This window comes from Rissa tridactyla, chromosome 6 (genome assembly GCF_028500815.1).
Source record: "Rissa tridactyla isolate bRisTri1 chromosome 6, bRisTri1.patW.cur.20221130, whole genome shotgun sequence".
NCBI classification, from domain to species: Eukaryota; Metazoa; Chordata; class Aves; order Charadriiformes; family Laridae; genus Rissa; species Rissa tridactyla.
This window is the reverse complement of record NC_071471.1, coordinates 32,901,925-32,929,091: the sequence shown is the minus strand read 5'-3', so window position 1 is coordinate 32,929,091 and position 27,167 is coordinate 32,901,925. Positions and strand designations below refer to the sequence as shown.

At 40.4% G+C, this 27,167-nt stretch overlaps 1 protein-coding gene across 2 annotated transcripts in view; it reads left to right on the top strand.

Annotated features, from left to right (window-relative positions):
* The window catches only part of PTEN (phosphatase and tensin homolog), a 50,115-nt gene that overhangs the window by 1,252 nt on the left and 21,696 nt on the right, over positions 1 to 27,167 (top strand). The window contains exons 2-4 of one of the 2 annotated variants that reach the window (XM_054204434.1): positions 14,932 to 15,016; positions 18,999 to 19,043; positions 24,072 to 24,115. In XM_054204434.1, the coding sequence (XP_054060409.1) occupies positions 14,932 to 15,016; positions 18,999 to 19,043; positions 24,072 to 24,115 (174 nt within the window). Of the gene's footprint in view, positions 1 to 14,914; positions 15,017 to 18,998; positions 19,044 to 24,071; positions 24,116 to 27,167 lie in introns of those variants that run through there. The other variant, XM_054204433.1, reaches the window with a different exon arrangement.

Genomic DNA, 27,167 nt, shown 5'->3' with positions numbered 1-27,167 from the left:
AGCGCTTTCTGTTCTGCAGCAGGATCAGGGTGAAATTTATTGGGTTTTGGAGTAACTACACTTGGGTCATAGCGAGTGCTACAAATTAATCTGATTCTTGGGCATGATCAAAACCGGTAACAGCTGTAACTAGCACAGAGCTTGTGCTGTTGCATTGAGCCTCGGCCTAAAATTTTGGTGGCTTTAAAATGGCCTGAAAGGTTCTTGACTTTAATAGGTCAAGAGCTTTTAGTTAAAAAGCAGCAGCTCTAGCACGTGATTCCTGCATTCTGTTCATGGTACTGTTAAAAATGCAAGCCTAAAACTATATTTTATATGTTTGCACTTGGTTATTTTGTTGGCCTACAACTAAGGCAGCTGTAACGCTGACGTAGGCCAGCACGCCACTTACTGCTGATTTAACAGCAGAAGTCTGAGTTAGACTTTTTGATTCTCCGAGTGATGGGTTTGCTGGGAACTTTGAGGTTATGAAAAAAGTGGTGGCAAAATGGTGAGGTTTTGGCTTCCCAGTTGAAGAGTTTGGTGTTTTCAGATATCTTTGCCCAGATGTGCCATTGGTGGAGAGATATTTTTTTTTGACCTGAACAGATCTTTTTAACTAGTAATCTGCTCCTGGCAAGAAAATTGTTGAATATTGAGCCTGGATTTTCTTGCTCAAGATTGCTAATGATATGCCAAATGGAGTTTATTGCTTATTTTTTACTTTGTCTTGTTAATTTTATTCTTAGGATTTTGCATTAGAAGTAGGCTACTGAACCAGCCAGGCTTAGGCTGGTTTTTCTAAAAGGAGTACCTGGCTGCAATTCTCTAATGAAATTTATAGAAAAGGTGGGTTTTTTTCCATGATTGCAAAAATGTCTTTGGAAGAAGCTTATACTTGGTCTGTTTTTTTTTTTTCATAGCTGCACACTTTGAACAGATGATTAATGAATGAAGACTTCTGCCTGTACAGTATAATGGCTTTGCTTGAAGATCGACACTGCTGCAGAAGTAAAAGATTTAATTTTTTATCACTTTGTTCAGGCTTCTTGGAGATGTTCTTTTTGCAGGAGATGGGTACCTGGTAGCTGGGAAATAACCTTACATGCGTAGACAGAGGACCGAGCTGGGAGTTAGCTCTCCAGTCATGCGATGTTAGATGAAGAAAGAGAAAACTTGAAGCCTAAGTGAGCTGTTTGGGAAGGCCTGTAGTGCATAGTAGGAGGACCGGGGTTTAAGTTCTCAAAGTTACTTCTCACCGTGTGCCGGAGCTTAAAGTTTTGAGACCGAAACAAGCTACCATCTGCATTTCTGCTGTTGGTTAGCTTTGCTTCCCTGGGCACCCGTATCTGTAGGAGTGTCCTCTGTTATAGATTACTGGTTATTTCAGGGTAGGTGCTTCTGTCAAGCTAAAAGAGAAAGACTGACACGAGTTGGATAGCCCGGTGCTTTGGGCATTTTGCTGGGATAGGGGAAGTTGAGGTGTGAATTCCTCCTGCAGTAAATGTTTTTGTACAAGTAGTCCAGTGGTGGTGGTTCCAGAATACTCAGTAGCTGGTGATTACTACCTAGGCTTCAGGAGGTGGAGAATAAAATGACCATACAGTGAATCCAGGTGAGGCACCTGGTCTCCAGCGTATATACTGTAGTCTCTCTTTTCTTCTACCTGTCTTTGAGGGAGGGTTCATGTTTCATTGTCCCAGGTGGACAAAGACTTGCAGTCTTTATATTTTGGTCTCGGCTGATTCTCCCAAGACATTGGAGGGAAAACTTGAGTGCCCAAAGGCAGGCTGGGTTAGATGCTGGAGTGCCAAAGTCCCCTTTGACAACCTCTTTGTTTTCTCTGTTGGCCTATGTCAGATCCTTTTAAAACTGGCACTGATGTATGTATGGCACAGTACATCATGTTTGGGACTCTCAGTTCCTGTCGAGTTGGTTAAGAATTCTTCTGTGGGTAACGTAGGATTTTAGGAAAGGGGAATGGTGACTTCTCAAAAATCAGTAGTTTTACACAATATCAGACTAGTCCTATGTGCTAATTATGAAACAGGTGTCTTTAAAAAACATTGACATTAGTTTTCATCTAATAAGATGTTCTTTTTCTCTCTGAACAGTCTTTTTATGCACATATTTTTATGCAAATATCTTGAAATTAGAAGAGGAAAGAGTTTTAAAGGTGGAGACATTAAATCAGCTTTTTAATACTTTATTTCAGATACTGTATTTATTTGAGTTTCTGTTTTATTTCTGTAATACTGGATACCTTTTGGTACAAATGGGTGAGAAGGAAAGTTTGGATTAATGGCTTTCTTATAAGATGGCTGCGTTTCTTTATGTTGCAACGACCAGTGTATTTTCTGAGGCACTATGATCTTTGGTATTTCTGAAATTCTGCAGCTTGGTTGTTGACCATTTTACTGCAGAGAATGGCAAAGAGAGAATGCTTGCATGCAAGTCTTGCACATTGCATTGGTTGCCTGTGTCTTAAGCGGTCTGTGTGTAACCGAGTTTAGCAAGTGGTTTAACTATTTGAGAGTAAAAAAAAAAAAAAAAAATCACGTAACTGCTTCTTGTGCCCATTATAGCTTTGGTTAAACTCTGTCCTGTTTTTCCAGGCCTTCTGTTGTGCATGAAAATGGCCATCTAGACTGAGCATAGGGTAGAGACATGCCTACCCTGATACTTAATTGAAGCATATGTAGCTCGTGACCTACATAGTCGTATAAACTGCAGGAATATTCAGTAAAGATTAGATGTTGGGTGCCGTTTATTTAGGAGTCTCACATGTAGTTTGTCTCACATAATGAAAGGCAGAGAATGCTAAAATTGTGAGTGGAAGCTGCCATATCATACTGCTTTATGCTATTTGCAGTCCTAAAGCTCTTTGCATTTTTAATGAAATTTTAAATTATGTGACTTCACTCAAAATGGCTCAGCTTCCAGGAAAAAAAATGAATTAGTGGCATGAGGTACATACTGCGTTTAAAAATAGAGCCTGAGTTGGAAATGCCATTTGTTTGAAATATTTGGTTTCATTTTAAATTTGAAGTTTGTTAGATGTCTTGTAACAAGTTTCTCTTGCACACAAGCGCAGTAAGGGCTGGTAAGGGTTTAGGAGAAACTAGAAGAAACCAACTGGCAATGCATTTTATTGGTGGAAAAGTATTTCTTTGTTCGAAGTAAACCATGTTACTTAGCGGTGTTAAGAGCCTGACAGACTCGTTTTGCTTCTGGAGCCTGGGACGGTCTTGGGTTTTGGACAAGAAGATTAGTGCCAGTTTTGCTCTGAATTTGTCTAAGAAGTCTGTTTGAATAAACGGCGGTAAAACGGCACTGGCTGGGGACTTCTACGAGTTTGATTCAGTTAGCTGCTTGCTTTAGGATGTATTTGATTCTGGGAAAATCAGTCTTTCAGCACTTAGCAAGGATAAGGATTTTTGAGTTGTCCAGGTGGAGAAAAAGCAAGGTTCTGATAGATGGAAGTGTGCTCATACATTTTCTCTTCTGGGATTAGAGACATGCTGGATCACTTTCTTTTCCTCAGAGCCTAAAAAAAACCCCAAACCCCTTTGACATATTGCCATAGTACGTGCATGTTTGTGGATAGCCTTGTTTGACAGCTGAAGCTGACACGCAAAACCCCCACTGGTTTGAGCAAGTGCTCCATCGTGCAGCCCTCGCTGCTTCCATTCAAAGTAACCCCAGCCCCTTGCTGCCTTGCTTTTTGACTGCAGTTGCTCAGAAAGGGACTTAAAAGATGCTTGAGAAATTACAGCTCCATCTCTTCGTGCTTGCTTAAATGTAGTGCAGGCTTCCTAATAAACTACTTGATCTTGCATCATCAGAAATTTTTAATCAATGTGCAGTGTTGCTGGAGACTGTTTGCACAAGCTAAACATGAAGTTAAAAAATAACTGCCTGTGCACACTTTTAAATTGACAAAAACTGCAAAGTGATTCTTGGTTTCACGTAGCTCTGCTGTCGAAGTGACGGCTGTATGTTCTTTTCAAGGTGGAGAAAGAAATGAGTACAGCTAGTGTGGATGCTTCATGAAATTTTCTTATACGGTGACCTTTTAGAAAAAACAACTGAAGCTAATCTTCACTGAAATCTGTTTGTGAGCTTAGTTAAGTATGTGTAATTTTCAGAACATCCAAAGCTTTGCTGTTAAGCGTAGAGGGGTAATGCTGAATAAAGTGCAGGCTTTACTAGGACTGGTACTGTTTTTGAGCATTTATTTTTTTTTTTTAAGGAAAGTTCCAAGTTCATTATCTCTTACAATAAGACCGATGAGGTGTTGGCACTTGAGGCCCTGGAGAAATTTTCTTTGTTGAGGCTGGTCAGTGACTTTGGTGAGGGCGGTTAGGTCACTGTTGAGGACTTCTGAAAATCCTGTTAAGCTCTTGGGTTTACCTCTCAATGTAATTGCTGGCCGTGCATCAACACTGGGTTCAGCTTGAGTCTTGAAGAAGGTCGATGAATTTTGAAAGTGCATCTTTCTAGGAACTTGTGCTAGTCAGGAAGGCCTTTCTTGTCCTCAAGATAATTACCTGTGACTTTCACTGACTTCCTGAGATGGTTATGGCATATTTAGGGAAAGTCTATAGCCTTGAGTGTGGAGCTCAGGCAACGCTTGAAGTGGCTGTTATTGCCGCAGTGTAGTACATGTGGAAAGATTAGTTGGCTCTTGGTGGCTGCTAGGGTGGTGATCAGCAGATTTCTCTGGGACAAAAATGTGTTTTTCCCCATGCTATCCAGTGCTACACGTAATATGTCTCATTTGAGAACTTTTTTTAATTACCAAAAGGTTGTGAAGTACAGTGACTGCTGTAGAGAAGGCTAGTGTTTGCTAAATGATGTGTTAAACACTGTGTAGAGGAGAAAATTTTCTAATTTTCTTCCAGAGACAGGTGACTGCATTTTCCATTTCATTCCTTGTAGGATGATGTGGACACCTAAATCCTCTTTGTTGTGGAAGCAATTGATATAATTTGCTCAGTAGTAATATGATGAAAGAATGTGTTTTATTAACACATTATGTTAAACCCTCTTGCGCTAAAAAACATAAAACCATGACAAAACTAAACTCCAGAAAGTAATAACTAAAAGTTGAAATTTTATATATATAAAGTTTTTGTCTACCAAGTTGCTTTTATGAGTTGTGAATGTCTGAGTAGTTTCTGAAATGAAATTATATTTTTAATGGATTAATGTTGTTGCCACATTAATACTGCATAAGCTGACAAATTATACCCCGGTACCTTAGCCTGGAGTATTCCCTTACAACGTGTTTAAACAAGAAAATGGTTCTTATATAATGATTTAAGGGACAATGGTTATGTTCTGACAAACTGTAAGAAAAGGGAGGGAATAGGCAGTTGAGCTGTCAAATCCCTTAATTACATTACAGACCAAAGGTGCTGTCATTAGTCATAACTAACTCCCTTTTAAAAAGCCCACCTCCTTTCTTGTTCGAGTACCCAGCAAGTAATCTGGAGCTCGGAGCTACACGTGATTTGTAGTCATTTACTGTGCCTAACGTAGGGTGGATATTGAAGGTTAATTATTGCATAACTTTTTTTTGAGGGGGTAAGTGGGATATAGCCTGGAGTTGTGAGTAGTGATTGCTGGATATGTCTGATGCCTCACCATAAATAATAGGGTACTTGTGGGCTCCTTTTGTTTGTGAAGGTTTTTGGGATTAAAGCTGTGCATATTTCTGCATTTGTGTGAGTTATTGGGATGGCGCTTTCCGGACTGTAGGAAAGGAATTTATTTGAAAATACAGGAAGGTTCGTAAGTGGCCCTGCGGAACAGGATCTTTTCTGGAACACAAATGCTTTGTGGGTGGTTGACTCTACTTTGGGTTCAGAGATTGCTGTTAGTTTTTGACTGTGTCTTAGTCCCAGATTCATATTTCAGATGTAAACAAATCCTTGTTCCAGTTTCTAATTCAAGCTAGCATCCTTTTTGCTCCTATCGTTGTCTGCCTTGTTTACTGTCTCGCCTATGAGGCCCTGGAAAAAAAGAAGTTTGTAGAATGGAAGGAAATAATCGTGCAATTAGGCCATGTATCATGATGCATAAATCTAGGTTATCTTAATAATGATTTTTAGGCAATGTAGCTAAAGTAGTGAGCCCTGTGATTCAAATGGTAATTGACTGTGTAGCTAAAAAATTAAACTCAACTGCTCTGTGTTTGGGATGATTACTATTGCAAAAGCTGGCATTTTTCCCTTTAAAGATGAAGTCCCAGCTTCACAGCCCCAACGTGCAGCAGTGCATAAAACCTGCTTAATATCCATTTTTTTTGTAGTGAAGTGCTCAAGAAATGTCTTTATAAACTTAATTCTGCCTTTGTGGAGCTGTAGTATAATAGCTTTTAATTGCATGATTAATTTTCTTAGAGGCCTCTGCTTAATTCATTGCATTGCCTGGGTATATGTTGGTCTAAAATTGAAGTAGTTGTGTATTTTCTATTCTTTAATTTCTTGCGTGGGTGAATTAGGAAAGTAATGTCCCTTTTTTTTTTTTGTACTAACATTTGGAGGAGGAAAACACTAGATCTCATTAGAATGAAATTAATATTACCTACTCGGGGCTTGTTGGTTCAGAAACAGTTTATTATGTCTTGTTTTGCTGCTTGCCTTTATCTTCTCTTGGATCACCACCCCCTTACTCACAAATCAAGGTTTCCTAAATTCATACAAATCATGGGTTTTGTAGTTTATGGTCTGTAAAGCTTTTTAGTGTGATATATTTGTCCTCCTGCCCCATAGCTGTTTTAAATTCCCTTGTCTCTGAAAGTTTTGGATGTCGTTTGAGACTTGCAAAAAGTTGAGACTGAGCCATTTTTCACTTCCTGTCAGTAAATATCAAAGTAGTGACTCTGTGCTGCCTTCTTTTTACTGAATAAAATTCTTGTATTTTTTTCTGTGGGTGTTTGAGGTTAGGATATGCTTAAGTACACATTGGTGCTTCTTTAAAGGGGATCCTGCAAAGTGTGGTAGTGTGCTGAGACCGTGTACCAGGGAGGTCCCGTACTCTGCCTTGAAAGAGTTCATGTTGAGTTTGGTTTGTGGATTAAAATAGGTAAATTTGTCACTTTGGAAATCTCAAACCGAGGTGTGATGCTCAAGCTGCTCATATACGTCGCTTCCTGCTGAGAAGATCCACTTGGCAAATGTGTTTCCTTGAGGGCAGCTGCTCAGCCTCGCATGGCCAGTTGGCCTTTGCCACTGATGCAGCTCTTGGCCTTAAGGCTGCTGTGTGCGGCTGCAGCTAGTTGGGAGGCCAGGGTAGGTGTGAGAAGATGGGATTTTCTTCCAGGGCGTGAGCAGGAACAAAAAGCCTTCTTAACTGGACCTCTCTGCATGTTTTCACCTCTAGAAACTTGTTGGGCTTGTAACGTTTTCTTCAGTGTGGTAGACCTGGGCTTGAGGTTGGGGTAGGGAGTTGAGGCTCAATGTTTGACTCCTCAGCTGAAAAGTTCTTTCTGTCAAATTTTGTATGAGTAATATAGTGTGCTGTTGCATCACTTCTTATGCTTCTGTTTGCTCTTGGCTTTTTCTGAATGGGAAGGGTAGCTTTTTTTGATGTCCTGTAATATTGTCAGCTATTTTAGGTTTGCAGCTCTTGACAACACGCTCATGTTTCCTTTAGTATCTGCATGCTTCCCTATCTTTAGTTGTGATTCCAGGCTATGTTGAAATGAGTTTAAGGCATTTTTATCAGTCTCTGTCAGAACAAGCTCCTCTGTAGAGTAGACATCATCTTCTTACGTGCTTCTCTGTTACTGTTTTTTGTATTTATGCTGTGAGGTTTGAGGTTGATACCATGTTTTGCAAAAAAAAAAAAAGAAAAAAGTGCTTATTATGTAGTTTGTGTGGGGTTTTTTTCCAGTCTTCTCGATCGTATTAGCTGTTCAGCAAAGCCTCCACATGGCTGAAAGCTCCAGGCCACATTTCATACACCTCACAGAGGAGGGGTGAGACTCTTGCTCTGGGAATACTTCCCAAATGCAATATAGTAAGCAGGTCCAAAAGCCCTGCTAAGGGATGGAAGTGAGCTGAGGACGTAGCTGGTTCCTGAGACAACTGCTGGTATCATTTTTAAGCATCTTCTGATTTACTACTTCGCGCTGCGGGAATTTGAGTTCCCCTTCAGATCTGTTGTCAGCCCCGTGACGTCATCTGGACAGGTTTGCCTCCTGGATACAAAGGAGCTGCAGTTCTGTTGTTCCTTGTCTAGGTTGCTGCATTTCAATTACAAGCTGAAAGATTTTTAAAAAAAAAAAAAAGGGAAGAAAAAGGGTTGTAGTTGAAATATTGAGCATTAAGGAGTTAATGTGCATTTCTTCTAAATCATAAAATGTTTCTCTCAGCCACATCTGAGTTGGTCTCTTTTCTTGTTCTTTAAGGCACAGATGGTAGAGTTGGCAAGTGCAGCTGGCTGGCTACAAGGAATCCTCCTTTGCTCTGAAGAACTTTCTTCCTGTTCATTTCCTCTATACTTCCTGATGATCCAGACTCATAGAAAAATAGTAAACTTATTTTGCGTTTCACACTGGCTAATGAAAATGTGGCCTATTAAAAGAAATAAATAAATTATGCATGTGTGCAGGCCAAACAGTATAGATGCTAGGAAACTTTTCTAGATTTGGCTGGGTATATTTTCCTATGTCTGTCTGGTTTTTTTTTTTTTTTTTGGTAGAGATGCTGTCAAGAAAATGGCGCTAATAAGAAGAGCTTGGCCATTTGTCAGGACTCTTAAATCTGCTTGAGGATGGAGTGTGGACACTTCTCGTAACACTCCCCCTGTAGCTTCAGGCTGTCAAGCTGTTGAACAGCAAGAACAGTCCTTTTTTTTTTTTTCTTGCCATTGCTATACGGACTTGTTTAAGCTGGAGTTAAAGGGCTTGAGGTTAGCACGCTAACATTTCGTAGCTGGTAGGGCCAGATGTACTGCTAGACCACGTTGCCCGGTTACTGAAGTCGGAGTTCCTGAAAATTGCAAACAAGTAGACACAACAAAGCAACTTTCGGAGACTTCAAAGTCACGTTGTTCCTCTGCTCTTTGGTGTCGCTATCAAATGGGACTTAGCACAGCCACCCCGTGCTAGAGGCTGGTTTCCTTTGTGCCGTGGCTCTCTGCAGCCGGGAGGGTGATGGGTGATGCATAGCCGAGCAAAACCGACGGCAGCTGGCACGCGAATGAGGAGTGGGCTGTTTAGGAGCGGATTAAAGCAAGTACATGCCTTGCTTGCCTGAACTGGAAGTGAAAATTTGCATTCCTGGCAGTTGTAAAGCTTTTTTTTTTTTTCAGGCTGTAGATTTACCAATTTAAATCTGTTCTTTGTTAAATAAGATTCATATTTAGAGGCTGGAAACTGAGGGTCGGGAAAAATGGACTGTTGTCCTTTTATTTGCAGGTGTCAGCGTTCAGGTTTTGCCATAGGTTTTTAGCTTCAAAGCATGACTTGAACAGTGACCGTCACTCACTGCTTCAGGAACACTCAGCTTGTTTTAAATTTCCTTTTTAAAGAAAGATGAAGTCTGGTGCTTGGCTTCCTGAAGCGTTTGATGGTAAAGGGCTAATAGTTTTAAAGTTGTTTTTTATTTGCATTTTGATTTAAAATCTGTCGTCAGTGGGTTTAAAAAGTAAAGCTATATGTAAATTCTTATGCACTGCGTGCTCCAACAGGCTTACGAAATAGGAAGATTAGGTCATTTGCTTTCTATTTTTCTCTTGTATCTGCCTTCATGAATGGAGTGAGGATAAGAGATTAAATACTTTGCAATAGGACTTAATAAAATGACTTAGAAATTCTAGTGACTCATGTTGTAGCTATTAATTGAGAATGTTGATCATTGCAGGAAAGGCTAGGGCTGTCGATTTTTGCAGCTTTCTTGTGGCTGCTTAAGAACTTAAGAATTGGTAAATATTTCGGTATGCTTTTTTGGACAGCTTCCATTATTAGGAAAAAAAGCTGAATTTGTGAGCAAAGTCAGTTATAGGACCAACACGAGTCATTTGCTTTTATATATATGTATATAAAATTTCAAGTGTATACTGCATATTCTTTAATTTGATCTTAGCATAATATGACTATATAGACAGCTATTTTTGAAAGCGATTATAACTGCTGATTTGCATAATGATACAGGATTTTTCTCATAGCAACTGGAAACGCTATCATCTTTAGTATGTGGGAATGATTTCGGGCTTTAAAAACAGTGTTTTGTTAAATCTATGAGCAGCATTGGAGCAAAGGTGTTTCTGAAGTGGTGTATGGATGGTATGTCTCCAGTACTGACAAAGCATCGCTTTTTCCTTGTTGGCGTTTGGTAGCTTAGCAAATTATTGGGTGTTTTCATTTTCAGGTTCTTTGGGTATAGTGTAGTTTTGTCTTCATTCATTTGAAAGCTGAAGTTTTGTAGTGAGAAATATGAACTGGAGTAGAGGACGGCATTTTAATGTTTTGCTGTTGTGTATCGTGAGTCTGTCTCATGTATTTTTTTTATTATGGTTCCTGACTAAAATCCTGGCCTCCATGTTTACAAGACTGAGAAAGGAATGAGTGCTTTAAAAACCGTTGAAACCATTTCTGGGCATGGATTTCCTAGGAAAGAGCTACTTTGGCAAAATGTGGCAGGGTTTATTTTGTAGTTGTGTGGGGTTTTTTTGGTTTTTGGTGTTTTTTTTTTTTTTTTTAAGAAAGCCCACTTTAAATTTTGATAGTTAGGACAGTTTGGTTAACTCTGTTTTGCGTGTGTTGTAGAACTGCCTCAATAAATGGCTGAGGCTTTATCCATTTTCATTTGCCTGTCTGAAAAAAAAAAAAACCCCAAACCTTGGAATTGATAATGAACTTGTTGCATGTTTTAAATCATCAGTTCTTCCAGATTTCTAAAATTGTCAGTATCATTACCAATTTCATGATGACTCAGAATTCTTGCTTTGAATGTAAGCCCAGCTTCCAAGCTCCTTTGTAAGAAATCTTGTCTCAGTAGCGAATATCTTAATTTCAGCTTTGGAAATCAATGTTAAAGTAACTGGTGTGAAAAGCGGTGTCTCTGCAGCGTTGAGCCTGGCTGGTGGTAGAAGAACTTCCTGAAGATGATGTTCAGTGGATGGTTGCTTCAATACTGGCTTGTCTTCGTGCCCTTCTGTGCTGTGATCACAGGACAGGCAAACTAGTACCAATGCAGTACCAACCATCCCCTTCCCTTGCTGCAGATCTCGGGGCATCTTTTCGCAGGAGAGGAAAGGGTGGAAGAGCTTGATTTTTACGACAGCTTTGTTAATTAAGTGATGAAACTGCTATTTCTGCTCAGAGATTTAGATCATCTGTGCAAACAGCAGCAGCACTTCCACTCTGTTCTTCCATCTTATGTTGCTCCTTAAAGCAAAAGGCATTGTTCTGTTGCTTGAACCAACAAAAGAGTTTCAAAGCAACGTGCTTGTCGGAAGCATATACTAAAAAGACGTAAAACAGTCTTCACCAGCAGTATGAATACATTTGTCATAGTTGTTGCTTGCTTTTGTTGGGTGCAGGCAAAGCCAGCAGCCTCACATGTCTGCTGTGGAGGGGTGTCCTTCGCTCGCTGTGGCCCGTGTCCTTTAATGCCAGATCTGTTGCAGACAGACGAGTGAGTCAGCAGTGGCGTGTGAATTGCATTCCAGTTTAATACTTTGAGATAATAAGTAAGGTACTTCAGGACACTGATATTTCAGTGGGGGAGAAATTGGCTTGCCTGTTTAAAAAAAAATACCATGTTTTTCTAAAAGCAGCCCTCCCCCCGCCAGGCTCACTGTTGGATATTTGTTTTTCAGCAACACTGAAAAAAAAAAAATGTACCCCAGAGCATACAACACTTGTACTGAATCAGCATCAGTAAATGGATTCATACTCTCCTCTGCTTCGCCCATCTGAAGTCTTTTTCCATTTTCTTTACTGGCATATTGTGGAACACCTTTTGCAATACCAGCTCTGGGTTTAAAAACGCACCTGTAATGATGCGCCGTTAAACTCAAGCATTCAGTTCTGCTGGCTTGCTCCTATTTAAAAGAAGAAACGCACGTGAGTTTTGCATGTACGGCTTGTGCATCGCCCTTGAGGAGCGAGGGAGGGGAAAGGGGTCAGTCACATGAAATGTGGGAGCTTTCCAAAAGCGTGAGACCGCCCCGGTTATTTTGAACTTTTTATCTCTCTCTGCCTGCGTGTTTTGGGGCTTTGGTGTTTGAACACGTCTGTGAGCCTGCAAACTGGAAATATTGCTGTTCAGATGTTCTGTTCCCTTCGCTTGGGGTGTCTGTCTGCTTCGCTTCCATCCTGCACCAGCTGGGAATCCTGGAAAGCGTCTCCTTTCTTAGCCTCTCAGGGAGGAAAAGCCAACAGCAGAAGAAAAGCATCTGAACGTAAACTGCAGGCTGAAGCGCATGGAAAAAAACGTGTAGTAAAGCTCATGATAGCAAATAGAAATTTGAGCAAGCTACATGGTAATTTGGTGAAGTTTGGGCACCTGCCTCATGGGTGATACTGCAGTTGAAACTGAGTTTTATTTTGATGTGGTGTGTCAAAATGAATTTATTTTACCCTACCCCTGTGGCTAGCATGAGTGCTTGTCTTCTACAGAGAAATGCCATGGAAAGCCGGCCAATATACTGGATTATTTTGCTATGGGAATTTATTTGACTCTGCTGCTGAGATCAGGATGCAAAAGGAGGTGCTTTTGAGTACAAGTCCTAGAACTGGCAGTAGGTAGAAATCAGACTGAAATCAGGAGGGAGTGATGGGCTGTGCTAGCTGAAAGTCAAGTAACTCACTGCTAATAGGCATAGAGCAGGCGCATGTGACTTGTAGACAGTTTCTTCTGCGTGTGGCAAGTAGTAACGGATAAAATAGTAAATACATTGCTAATTATACGGCACCTTTTGTTAATTTAACACAGAGGTGTGGACTGCTTGCAGAGTAAAATATGTTCAGAGTGAAGTTCAAAGTTTAAGATTTACGTGATTTGATGGTATCTGAAATTATCACAAGCTCTGAAAGTTAAGCAACTTAATATTTTGGTTTTTTTTTTTTTCCCCAAGATAAGCTTTTTTCTGGGGTTTGGGCATGTACAGAATAGCTTGGAAACCAGATGTGAACCCCCTTCAGTGTCTGTATTTAAGGCAGCTACAGCTATTTATTTTGATTTCTCAAAACCTTTCATATTTTTCTCATCGTCTGCATAAATCATCTTTTGAATAGTCCAAGCAGACCAATGTCTATTAATACTTGGATTACAACATAGTAAACGCTGATTCCTTTTTTGAGAGTAGAAAACATTATTTCCGTGTATTCAGTTCTTAATGTTTTTCTTAAGTCTTCTGGTTAACTGTGTAAATGCAGAACTTGGTCCATGCTGCCTCCCTGTGAGTGCTTAAGCTTGTGGGAATTCTGCAAGGATGGAGTAAAGTAGTTTGCATCCGACTTCAGGCCTTTCTTTTTGTACAAGTAAATGGATTATTAACCTCTTGGATGCTGCTGCAGTGTCTTCCATTCTGATGGTTACTCTTTGGAGCTTTGTTATATTTTAACCATAAAAATAAAAATGATTCTTAGAGTTGTGGAATAATTTAGATCGAAAAGGACCTCTGGAAATCACCTGTTTCAGCCCCCTTGTTTAAAGCAGGGACAGCTTCGAACATATCGTGCTTTGTTCTTACTCAGTCTAAAATTAGATTGAGGAGGAGTATGTTAATGTGGTAGGGTATGGTCTGTTTTTGAGCTGCTAGTTTCATTTCTGTTTTGCTTTTCAGTGAGGCTTCTTCATTATCATTTCTAATAACATTTGAAACTTGGGAATACTTTCTTTTCTCAAGTTCTGCTTAAAAGAAAGAAAAGAATAATTAAATCCATATAGCATTACACCACCAGGAAAATAAATAGCAGTCATTTTCTAGCACTTTGTTGTGAATTCTTTAGTATATCGTCTCTAGAGGTAAACTTACCATTTTCTTATTTGGCCTTTTTCCTTGGTGCTAATTTGTTTTTTCTAAGAGGTACTAAGTTCTTTGTCTCAGGTTACTTTTGGCAAGTGAGTTACAGGTAGTTCAGAATAAGAAACTAAAATATTTTTTCCAGAAGTGTGGAATTGTTTTCTGTTTTTTTTTTTTTTTAATAAACAAGGTGTATAATCCTTTTCAAATCAGTACATTCCAATCTATTGCAATAACTTACATCTAGGCATTCAGAGCTACCTTAGCAGCTGCTATAGTGGTCTGTTATGTAGAAATCATGGAAAATGATAAGAACATTATTGTTTATGTAGCCATGCCAGGGCTTGCGTGCCTGAAATATGTTTTTTTTTTGTTATTTGTTTTGCTGCTTTGTGTGGTATACCTATTTTGGGATCACTGGGCACTTGAACATGGGTTTTAATTTGGAACATCTTGCAGTTCAGTCGCATAAGACTATTTTAATAGTTCCCCATTGGATTTAATATGCCACTGAAACTGTAGAGCAAGACCAGTGTGTAGCATCCATGTGATTCTGCTGTACGATAGAAGTGGATTACTTGGCTCTTCTTTTCTAGTGGATTGCCTTCCTAATGGATGTTAACCATCAGCTGCTTAGTAGCATGAACTCCTACTAAGTTAACTGTTTGAGATTAAGGAGATTTCTCTTATAGGGGCTGTGGTCAAAGTATTAAAGTATTGTGTTTTCAAAAGTTTCCCTCCTGGTTCCACACCACCCCCACCCCCTGCCAGTCTTTTTCTCAGCTTTTTTTTTTTTTTAAAAGATCTCTTATTACTGCATATATGAAGCTGAATTGTTCACGTATGGGAGTCGGTCAGAGTTGTTGCCCTGACTTTGATATGGTTAAATGTTTGGTTAATGTCCATTTGCTGCTATTGTAGAAATTCCACGTGCTTGACAGATGTTTCCATAACTTGCATATTCAGATATTTATCCAAACATAATTGCTATGGGTTTTCCTGCGGAGAGGCTTGAAGGAGTATACCGGAACAACATTGATGATGTAGTAAGGTAAGGCTTTATTTTTCTTTTCCTTAACTTATTCTTGTAAATCTTAAGTATCCTTTTCTGCGCACGTTTAATTTTCTCCTAAGGAAAGGATGTGCATTCTGACTCATAGCAATGGCAAAATTTTTGCATCTGGTAGATACTGCCTTAATAGCTTTCCTGAAAAACGTTGGAAACAACGAAAATGATATTTTTCAAGAACTTTAGGCCAGCCTGGTGTTCTGAGTTGATCTCAAATACATGTAATCTGCTTTTTAGTTTGAAAACTGACTTCATTAAATTGTGTTGGAGGAAAAGGAGGTTCTTTGCTTTTAGAAATATGTCAGTCCATGCTTTTGTTCATGATGTTGAGAGTTTCCCGAGATAGCTGATGGCATTTCAGAACACATTTGCCCATATCCTTTCTTCAATTGATAAACTAAGTGCTTGATAAGTGAATTTTGGTTTAAAGTAGTAAATATAGGTGACTTTATCTGAAGGCTTTTACATCTGGCTGTGTTCAGTAGTTATGGACGAGGAGAAGAATCAGCTAAAATTCATTATTGCTGGTGATGCTTTATAGCATGTTCTGAAAAAAAAAACCCGAAAAACCAAAAACCAAACAACCTGCAGGTTGTCATTTTTAACATCAAATAGTTATCTACTCTGAACTGTTGGATACGACTGTGGAAGATCTACTTAGTGTTTTAGGAGCATCATTGTAATTTGTTTAGTCAACACCCTACCTGGAGAACAGAGGTTGCATTAACAAATAAATACTTGGCAGAAGCTGCCAAATGTTTGTGGTTTTAGGATCGTAAATTCTGATTTTAATTTTTTTTTTTTTAATGTATGGTGCTTTTGAGGTCTTGGGCGTTTGAGGTCATAAGTTCAGTAGCTTTCCAAGAGACTTGATGTTTGGGGATGGGGGGATAGTGCAGTAAGGGGCATGGTTATGCACTGAAGTTCGAAGTGGGTGTATCTGGAGTACTGTGTCCAGTTCTGGGCTCCCCAGTTCAAGAAGGACAAGGAACTACTGGAGAGAGTCCAGCAGAGGCTACAAAGATGATCAAGGGACTGGAGCAGCTCTCTGATGAGGAAAGGCTGAGAGACCTGGGGCTGTTTAGCCTGGAGAAGAGAAGACTGAGAGGGGATCTCATCAGTGCTTATCAATATCTAAAGGGTGGGTGTCAGGAGGATGGGGCCAGACTCTTTTCAGTGGTGCCCGGCGACAGGACAAGGAGCAACGGAAACAAACTGGAACACAGGGAATTCCATCTCAACATGAGGAAAACCTTCTTTCCTTTGAGGGTGATGGAGCACTGGCACAGGCTGCCCAGAGAGGCTGTGGAGTCTCCTTCTCTGGAGGTATTCAGGCCTCACCTGGATGAGTTCCTGTGCAACCTGCTCTGGTTGACCCCACTTTGGCAGGGGACTGGACTTAGATGATCTCCAAAGGTCCCTTGCAACGACAAACATTCTGTGATCTGGGCAAGAAGGTGCTGTTCCCAGGTTTGAGATGCCACAGAAAGTTTCTCATCATCGTTGGCAGGCAGAATTAGCGCTGCTTGAATTTCACTGGTAACTGTTTGCATCCAGGTTTGTACAGAAATGAGTTGAGATGGTTCCTTGGTTCACACGCTGGGAGGAATCGTAACCCTCAACTGAGAATCAGTCATCTGGAGGCAGTGACTTCCCGCACAGCTGCAGTTAGCTGCAGATGAGTTTGAGGGAGTTTCATTTTTGCGTAGCTAACTGACTTGACGAGTCTCACTATCCACAAATGGTACCGAAAACGTCAGAGGCTGGATTTGACCAGGCTTGCAGAAGCGATCTTGTTCTGTCATGCAGTAGTGAGGAGAAGCCTCTTTTCCAGAGCTGGTCACATCGGTGAGGTTCAGCATAGCGATCTGTAAATATTCTTGCTGAGTGTGTATGTCTCTGCTAGAATTGTTAAGAGGTGTGAAGTTGTGTTTTCTAATCGTATCGTTGCACGCAGCTTGCCCTCGAGAAGAAGCTTTTGCTGTCCCACAAACAAACCATCTAGCCGTCTTTTCTTTACCAGCAGTCGGAGCCACCATTTCATGAAGCTGATGTGGGCATTGCATCTGCCATGTGAAACACGTGGTGCCTGATGGACTCCGCCTTCACAGATTGTAGGATAGGGGCAAAGGCTGGACTTGGAGTACAGGACATGGGAATAATCTGAATAAATAATAATTGGCAGTAGTCTTTGGAGGCCGCCTTCTCTTCACAGCATTGATTTTGGTTGCTTCTGTGTAAAGGAAAATATATTTTTATTGCTTAAGTATGTAGATATGTGTAAATTAGACTCTTCAAAGGGAATGCCTATGTAATTATTAAGTTGTCCATAAACACTCTGATCAAAAGGAGTAGTGATCACCTAAAAGTGTAATTAACCAAATTAAGATATGGAGAGATATAAATTTAGTGGCTGTAGGGAACTGGATGCTAAAGTAGCATGATGTTTGTTTGCCCCTTATTTTTAAATGAGAATAATGCTCAAAAAGTGATCATGTAGCATTCTGCATGTTGCAGTCAGCAGGTCCTCAGCTGCTCCTGTTGTCTCTTTATTGTGGATTTTTTTTTTTCCCCCCAAGAGCTTTTTATGCTGAAATTCAACGTGTTTGAGCTCCGGAGCAATTGGTATTGAGCCAGGATATGCCAGTGGGCTTTTTCTGAATAGCCGGTATTCTGACAAATTTAATGCTGATACTGTATGAGAAGTATGATCTGGACTGCTGGCTCTCTCCAGTGACTGAGGCTTTTAGAGGTTTTGGATGGAATTTTGTCCTTAGAAAAGTACTTGCATGAAAATTTATACTCAGCTTTGTGGATATTACTGGCAGAAACGGTCAGCTCTCCTTGCTCTCCAGTGTGTTTTAAACAAGCAAGGACATCTCCTGAACAAATCGCCACATCCACCATCTCCCTTAATCTCTCGAAGTCTGCCAACAGAGGTGCCAGTGGGAGTCATGAAACATTTTTGCCGATGAAACTGGAGTCTCGTACTGGATGCCGCTCAAGGAGTGTTCACATCTGTTCTTATTTTAATGCATGGGTTTAACCACAGAGTTCTTCTAGGTTCTTCTGGAATATTATGACTGATAACCAGAGCTTGTTTTTGCTTGAGCTTTCCAGGATTTTAGCAGCTAGTGTTTCTTTTCAATTTGAACAGCATGTTCTGTCATGGCTAATTAAATTCCTTCTGGCTGATGTGCAGATACACACTGTTGATGATGTTAAGTGTAAACATTTGTATGTTATTTCTTCTTGAACCTTGCCAGGTGACACATCATATATAATCATGGCAATTTTGATGAATCATGTTTGCAGTTTGGCTCTTTGAGGCTTGTATGGGAAGTTTTTGTTACAAAGTGAGCATGAGAATGAAATGGGTGTGGAAAACGTATAGTGGTCTTCCTCCTCCTCCTGTCTGTACCCAGTATGTCATTGGGCACTGTCCTCAGTGGCAAATAATGGCCATTTTAAAAACCTGGTATTAAACAAAATGATTCTGACTGGAATATGAAAGTTAGTTTAACTGCCTTTTTTTTTTTTCCCCCAATGGAAACACTGCAGTGGCAAAATATTTTGCATAGGTGATTAAATTGCAAGTGTTTACAGATACCTCGTGTAATCCACGCTTTCTGCTTTAAAAATGAACAACCCTTCCTCAGCTTAACGTACTGATGTGCAGCTATCTTAGAAATCAGTGCAGGTTGGTCCGTAGGATAAATATTTCAGTTGCAGGTCAGATCTTGGTCTCCTCAGTTGCGTAAGTGGTCTTATTATTGCTGCTGGGTTATTTGTATGAGCGAGGTTTGCAACATGCTGCCTCCTTGACTTTGAGGCACTGCAGAGCCAGCTGGGGCTTGGAATGCAGGACTGCACATTCTGGATGCCGCTTTAACGACGCTGCAAATTAAGGTCAACGTTATTGCAATGTATATTAATGCATGCCTTTTTTTTCTTTCTATTTAAGGTTTTTGGATTCAAAGCATAAAAACCATTACAAGATATACAATCTGTAAGTATGCTCTTATAGATGTATTTTCCAAAATGAGTTCTAAAAATAGCTTATGAGCGAAAGTGGCTTGATGCTGTACTAAAGCAGAGCTAGAGATGTTTTGCACATTTTTAAAAACAATTAAGCCTGATTGAGGGCACTGTTACTTCATTTAGTGGAGCTGAGTGAGGTTAAATGAAATGCTGGTGTGTATTCATATTACTTGAACGCTTTTAAATGACTTGGCATCTAGCCCATCTGGAGCTTGTACCATGTGATTAAAAAGTGAAAAGTAATTCACAGCAGGCTTTCTATTAGTGTATTAATGTCCACAGTGAAGAAATTGCCAAATTAATACTTTCCTGTTTTTTTTCCTTTTTTTTTTAATTGAACCATATTGGTACCCAGGTTCTGTTCACTTCCTCGCTCTTCTTGACTATCATGTGATAGTTACTCACTTCTGTAAATGTAGTGTTTTCCTCTGAAAACTTGGTTATTCAGAAAGCTGTTCTTGTTACAGAAGGGATTTTTTTTGTTGTTGTTCCTTGATCATCTTTATACGTTAGCTTAGACTAATTTCATTTGTATAAATGATTTGTCAGCTGGTGTTGAAAAGTAGGTCATGGTTTTCCTACCCCTCGTTTTTTTCCCAGAAACCTAAGTTGAAGATTTATTGATTCTCTCAGCTGTTAAGGCCTTTTTTTTTAAATGCGTATGTTTCTAAATATCTGCAATTAATGGAAAAATTACTGTAGTATGGAAACCCAGGCAATGCATTACATTGTAATCTGCTGGTCATTAAAAATAAGTATTTAAATATGCCTCTGAATTAGTTGAATGCAACTCTGAATTATTATCAGGCAACTCTGTTTCCTGATGCTGGAGCGAGGTGATACTAGAAGCTGAGAAATGGCATACTAGTTATATAAATCCTGGGGTAGGATGTGACAGAAAAGGATAATGTAAACGAAATATGCATTGAAATAAACTCATTGAACAACTTTCATAGAGTTCAGTGAAAAAATGACTTTCTCCAACTTAGAAGCTCTCCAGCATTTTAATAAATGCTGTTTTGGTGGCACTTATGGGTGGAAAAGACAGTGCTTCCTAGAATAGCTGATAGCTCCTTCCGCATGTAGTTGCAAGCTCTCTAACGAGGCAGCTTTCTGGATATCTTCCTTTGAAGTCTTCTGGAGCTCAGCACTTAAGATCTGTATCATGTAAAATCCAACCACTGTGTTTTTATTAGACCCCCGCCTCCCCTCCGAAGCCTCCTAACAGTTTCAGCTTGGTTTGAGGAGTGAAGCAGAGTAGGACTGACACAGATGAATTGCCTCCTGCTCCTTGGGGCTCAGTTCAGCTGTCAGCTTCTGTGAAGCGTGGCTCTGGTATCACTTACAAGATCAGGGTTTGCTGAGCTGCCTGATACCGAGCTGCTTGTTTCGAGAGGTGACAGGTAAAAACAATAGGTCGCTGCGTGTGAACTTCAAGGCTTGGTCAGAAAGTAAGCGTTTAGTAAGCCTTTTGTGCATCTTGGCAGGTAGCTCCTCAGGGAGGTGGTGCTTGAAAAGTTTCCATTTTGCTGTATGCTAGCAACCTCATTTTGCTTTAGAAAAAAGCAAAAACCAATCCCCCAACCCTACAGAGGAACAACTTTAAAGTTTTTAAGTGAGAAGTGATGAGGCAAATGCTTTTGACATTTATGTTGCTGATACGTGTGGTTTCAACTGTGGAAAGAACTTGTCCAGGTTTTTGTCTTCCAAGTTCTTCATTTAAAAATTTTAACTTTTCAGTTTTCGATGCAAGAACCTCCCGTTGATTTTTTTCCTTGTTGCTAACTTCAAAACAATCGCAAGTGAAACCTCCTAAAATTACTATATTCACCCTCAAATGAAAACTTTTGCAGGATGAAACATCCTTTTAAAGTGTGTGGGTTTTCTTCCCCAAAACGTGGATCAGTTTCAACTGAAGATTCAAGTGATGACTGCACTGCTTGGAAAGCATAGCTTTTAAACTGTATATCTCTGGCTAGAGAGGCCAGGTTGTCTCTTTATCTTTATGTGGGCAAAATTTGTGCACGTTAAGTACATAAAAGCCATTAGCTGAATTGTTGCAACGTTTGGTTTCAAGATGGGAAGAAATTGCAGCCTTCAGGTATTTTGGAGAACAGCATCTCTTTAGATTAAGCTGAATTTTTGGAAATAATCAACCTATTGTCTGTCTTTGAAAGAGGTGGGAGTTCAGAGCTGGAGTTATGTGATTATATTCAGAATTATTTCAAACACTGTCATAGGGTTTGAGTTCCCTTAAGGTAGCTGTTATATGAATTTGATAATAATGTTGAGCAGTTTTAAATAAAGGATTTAGAGTGATTTTTTTCTGAAAGGATGCTTAAATGATGTCAGTTACGCCACATCCTTGCATCTTGGCATTTAACTTCCCAATGAATGTTTGAGCATTCAGTTTCATTTTGTCTGTTTTGTTGGTTTTCTCATGTGTTCCTATCAGTGTTCTTCTTTAACATGTTCTTCCAGTTTCATCTCCTAACTTCACACACTGCCAAATTGTTAACCTCCCCTATTGTAGAAATGCCCATCTTCTCCAGTACATTTTTTTAACTGTCCTACAGGCAGACAGTTAAAGGAAGGAGCTGTAATGAACAATGTGGATTTTATGTGTGTACTTCCTGTACCTCTGTGTGCATGAAGTTGGGCTTTGGCATAGGCTGCCATCTTTTCGGTAGCCTATAGTCCTGTCATTAGTGGGATCATGATTTTGATCAGGAAGGTGCCTGGCTGGCAGCACTTGGGATCTGGGTTGCTTTAAACTCCCTTTAATTACGAGAACTGTGCCAGCCCGCTCCCCACCCCCAAAATCCACAAAAATGTTCAAGCTTCACTGGGAGATCTGACTGTATTACAGGCCTAACAGTGTATTAAAAAAAAAACCCGAATGGAACGGAAGCATCCCCCAAAGTGTGTCAGTGGCGTCTCTGCTGCAGATACACATTTTCCGTGTAATGAAATGGGAGTATATTTTGTACAGCCATGTCTGGAGCTCTGCATTTGTGTGCAGCTCCCGTAAGAGGGCATAAAGAGTGACATGGTTATGTTCTGTGCTCAGTTTCTATCCTTGGTGTCAACACAACTGGTTTTTTTTTATCCCTTACGGTATTCTACTGGATACTCTCTCAAACTTCAAAATTTGAAGGCTTTTTTTGCCCGTATGTGGATTTTTTTGTTTGTTTTGAAGACTTTAATCTCTTACTACCCCTTTGAATTGGGTATTTATTTAAAAGGAAGGAGGAAACTTTCTTCGATAAGATCCTTTGTGTTAACTGCTTTGTTTCCTAGCAGCTTTGCCTAGCGTGGCCGATGGCTGCTTCAGGTGTGATGACTCCGTCTTGAGTGTGCATACAGTGCCTAACCTTTCTTCTCAAAGGTTTGAGTGCAGATAATGGTTTTTTGGGTTTTTTTGGTTTTTTTTTTTTTGAGTCCCACCTGCCAGCTTAACCTGCTGTGTATCACTTCGACCCACAGAAAGTGTCAGCAATGTACTCAGAGCTGTAAAAACTGCCAGGCTTTTCCCTAGCAGAGGCTAGACTCAAGAAGGCTCTGGAATTCAGAGAAAGGGAAGTGTTGAGTGCATGCGCAACCCCAGCGAACCTTGTGGCCATGAGTCTTGTGGCCAAAGCTCAACGTAGCACATGCAGGGCTCCACTTACGTGCAACAGTCATACAAGTAGGAGCCGAAGACTTTGCATGCTGAAAGCGTCAAGTAAGCTCCATATGGCTCCAAAGGCTGCAGTCTTAACATCCTTATTAAGGAAAGATGAGTTTATACTGGTGCTGAAACTGGTGTGGGTATCTGAACCCTGTGAAGAGTACAGGTTATAATCAGAACAGAAGATCTAGATGTGTGTTGTCTACCGAAATGACTCCTAGGCAACCTGGAGGCCTGTTTTGGGGCAGGATTGTTCTCGTTTTCCTTCTGAACTACATTTTCACTTGCATCGTAGAGGGGTGCATCATTTTGCCTGCAAAGAGCAACTCCAGGGAAAATTACAGAGGGCATTCACTTCTTGCTGTCTTTCCCTTTACCCCCAACATCTGATCTGGCTTATTCCCTTACAGCATGCCATTTCGGCTGTATTAGAGCCCTGCTGATTGTATTGCTTACATCTGGTTACTGATGTTTGTCCTGAGGCAAGTCATCCTGCAAGACAAAATACAGTGTGGGTTGCTGTGCTACTAGCTAGCTACTGTTACAGAGTGGTGGGATAGACATTGATGCAACTTCGAAGTCTTCAGAAATGTGCCATTTTCCAGGGTCTGTGAGGGGAAAACTGACTGACTGGCCTTCTGGGGTTTTTTTTGAGTTCACCTAACTTCAAGAACAAATGCCAAGGTGGAGAGGAGTATCACAATCTCTTGATCGCTTGATAGAAGTGCTCTCCGTTATAATATTCAGTGGTGCTTTCTGTTGCCTGTGGTGGCCTTGTGGTGGTCCTGTAATTGGAGGAAGAATGCTTGCTTAGGTTGCACTAGCCAAGGGTCTTTGAAATGTCCTTGTGATCCCTGTCACCTCTAACACCCGTGTTATTGTTCAGGGATCTTGACACGTGTTTTGAGTTCACAGTCAATTGGATGAAGGTCATAGGCATCTACTCTTTATGTATTTGTGTGGGAGCATAAAACTGCTCGAGTGGCTGGAGCTGCTGATACTACAGTGTTAAACAGCAATAGTGTATTGCGTTACTTGTGTGAATGTCTCCATTGAGAGTTGCACTGACTAGACCATACTGATGGACCACAATTACCATAGAGTAAGTAATTGCTTTTCAGAAAAATAACTGTTTTTTTAGTGAGCAACTTTATACACCTGCAATAAAACAGTTTTTCTCTGTAACCTCTAGCTATAATTTTAAATCATAAAGGTGATGGATATATGTGATTTTCCCATATGTTGATCTGCATGTTCCAAGGTGTGACAGCTGTTGGGAGTGCCTTAGAGACTTGTCTTGAACTCTTGTCTATTTTTCTTTCTTAGATGTGCTGAAAGACATTATGACACCGCCAAATTTAACTGCAGAGGTATGTTTTTCTGTCCAGTGTTTGTTCTTCTCTTTAAACTTCAGCGTTTCTGGATGAAAGTATAAAGGAGGAGCTGGTGAATAGTAATGTATGGGATTTGGGCACAAGGAAAGGTGTCAGATTGCTTTGAGTCACTGGAGGAGCTTGCTGTGTTCTTGATGCTTTCAAAAAAGTGTGTTCCTAGCGGTTAACTAGATCAAGGTCTAATAAGACAATCAGAAGCCTACTGTTGCACAAATTTTTTGCAGAATGGGTTATGTAGAAGTTTCTGTTAAATTCATTGTGCAAACAGTGTAAAATTTAGATGTGAAGTTTAGAGAACTCTGTTATGCAGAAGCATCACTTAGAATAAAAATGGAGAACACTTAAATCACTGTTCATGTAAAACAACTTTTTGGAACAAACCTTCAGTTGCTTTAAAAAAAATAAAATTCATTCCCATGTGATGCCTCTTTGAGATGAGTTGGGTCTTAAGACACTTTGCAGAGCTACCAGAACCAGTGGGGAAACTTTTAAGGGCTCATTTTGATCAGACCCTTGGTGAGTGGAAATGGATGTACCTGTTTTGTCAGTATTAACTCCCCAGGTAATAAATAAATACAGATTCACCTTTGCTTTTTGTGCAGAGGAACATCTCTGTGCACAGTACTAGAGCTTGTAGTTCCTCTTCATGCAGTGCTTCAGAGTAGTTGGGTAGATAAGGAGTACTTGTGTGTATGTAATTGTAGGAGATGAATAAATTTTGGGCTTGCTGGCTAATATTACATCATAGCAAGGGCTCAACTTCTTTCATGATTATTTTAAAGCATCCCTCTAGTTGTAAAGAGGGTGTTTAGGATGTGATCAAAATGTCACTGGCTGCTTTAATGTCTGAATGTAGAAGGACTGAAATTTTCATTTTGAAGTCATCTTCACTCCTAATTTGCTCTTACGATGTTGAACGACAGTGTCCTAAAATCTTACTGAATACATCCAAACCAAAAAGAAAGTATTTTAAGATCTGCTTGAACAGTACTTTGAGTAAGAGGAGAAAAGGCGTAAACGAAAAGGATGTGCTTCTAATATGTCCGGAACATATGCTTGCTTTAATTTATGCTTTCCGTTACAGTGGTGCTCAGCTCCCTTCACTGTCAATCCCAGCCCAAAATTTTGTTTGTGACACCACCTTTCACAGCTCCTCTGCATTAGACACTGCTGTCGTAGAGAGCTACACGTTGCCTTCCTTTCTTTTCATCCCCAAATTAGTTACTTTAGATAACCAGGTTGGTGACTTGGAACTTCCCTTAGCAGAGGAACAGCAGTTCTACTTTAAAATCTTCTGAAGTGAATTCATTTCAAGGGGAACTTTTCATTTGTACGCTTAGTATGAAACACTCAGTGGTTCATTACTCAACTTGGATGCTCTTGCATCAAATTCAAAACCAAATGTTGAAAGCTCTTATCTGGATGCTAGCTTTCTGTCTAGGTTTTTGGAGTTTCTGAAGTACTTCTATACTGAAAATTGCTTTCTGCTTTGCCCCAGGCTTTCCTTTATATATAGAGATATTATTTTTTTTTTTTGCTATGGGTTTTTTCTTGCAATGTCTAGGGGCTTGGAGAGAGTAATCAGAACCGTTCTCCATGCTGCGTGCTCCGGTGTTAGGAACCAAAAATCCATAGAGGACCCTGCACCCTCTGAGCTCAAGGTTGTGCACCCTAATGTTTCCTTAATCCCTCTGAACCATTGCAGGGCATGCATTTCATCTGCTTCTCATTCCAACTTTGAAGAAAATACTGCCAGGTTTGCCTGTGATCCCAAATCTCAGAGAGCAGCTTCGGGATGCTGTTACTACTTGGGATTTTTCAGGCCGTTCTTTCAGGACTGCTTTGGATAGTAGTACAACCTTATTGGATGTAGTTAAGATAGACTCAAAACTGTATGGACAAATTTGCAGCATCTCCTAACAGCTGCTTTTATTGGGGATTTCTAAATAAAATCCTCCTTACATTTACATCCGCTTCAGAAAGCGGCATCTCTGTAAGTTCACATAAAACTGTAATTTGGGCAGTCTTTGGATCTTCCATGTGGAAGAACTTATTAGTGTATGTTTACATTCGTTAACCTTTGCTGCTTCTTTAACAAAGATTATTCACTTTATTGAGCCTACCTATTTGGTCTCCTGGGAGACCAAAGGGGTGGTCTGTGTTGTGACTGAATATTGAGCCAGCAACGTGCCCTTCTGGCCAAGAAGGCCAATGGTCTCCTGGGGGGCATTAAAAAGAGCGTGGCCACCAGGTGGAGGGAGGTCATCCTCCCCCTCTGCTCTGCCTTGGTGAGGCCGCATCTGCAGTGCTGTGTCCAGTTCTGGGCCCCCCAGTTCAAGAAGGACAGGGAACTGCTGGAGAGAGTCCAGTGAAGGCTACAAAGATGGTCAGGGGACTGGAGCAGCTCTCTGATGGGGAAAGGCTGAGAGACCTGGGGCTGTTTAGCTTGGAGAAGAGAAGACTGAGAGGGGACCTCACCAATGCTTATCAATATCTAAAGGGTGAGTGTCAGGAGGATGGGGCCAGACTCTTTTCAGTGGTACCCACTGACAGGGCAAGGGGCACAAACTGGAACACAGGGAATTCCATCTGAACTTGAGGAAAAATTTCTTTCCTTTGAGGGTGATGGAGCACTGGAAGAGGCTGCCTGGAGAGGCTGTGGAGTCTCCTTATCTGGAGATATCAAAACCCACCTGGATGAGTTCCTGTGCAACCTGCTCTGCGTGACCCTGCTTTGGTAGGGGGATTGGACTAGATGATCTCTAAAGGTCCCTTCCAACCCCTACCATTCTGTGATTCTGTAAATTGTCCTTGTGGATCCCTCCAGAAGACTTCGGACTTGGGCTGCAGTGCAGTCCATTACTTCATCCCTCACTTCTGCTCTTCAGGTCCTTGGGGCTTCATCAAAAGGACTCTTGCATGTATGACAAGAGAAATAGTGCTTATGGAATGAATACAAACACTCGCCAAAAAATGAGATGTAGTTGTTTTTTTTTTTTTAGACCAGCAAAGGATATGGTGGTTCTAG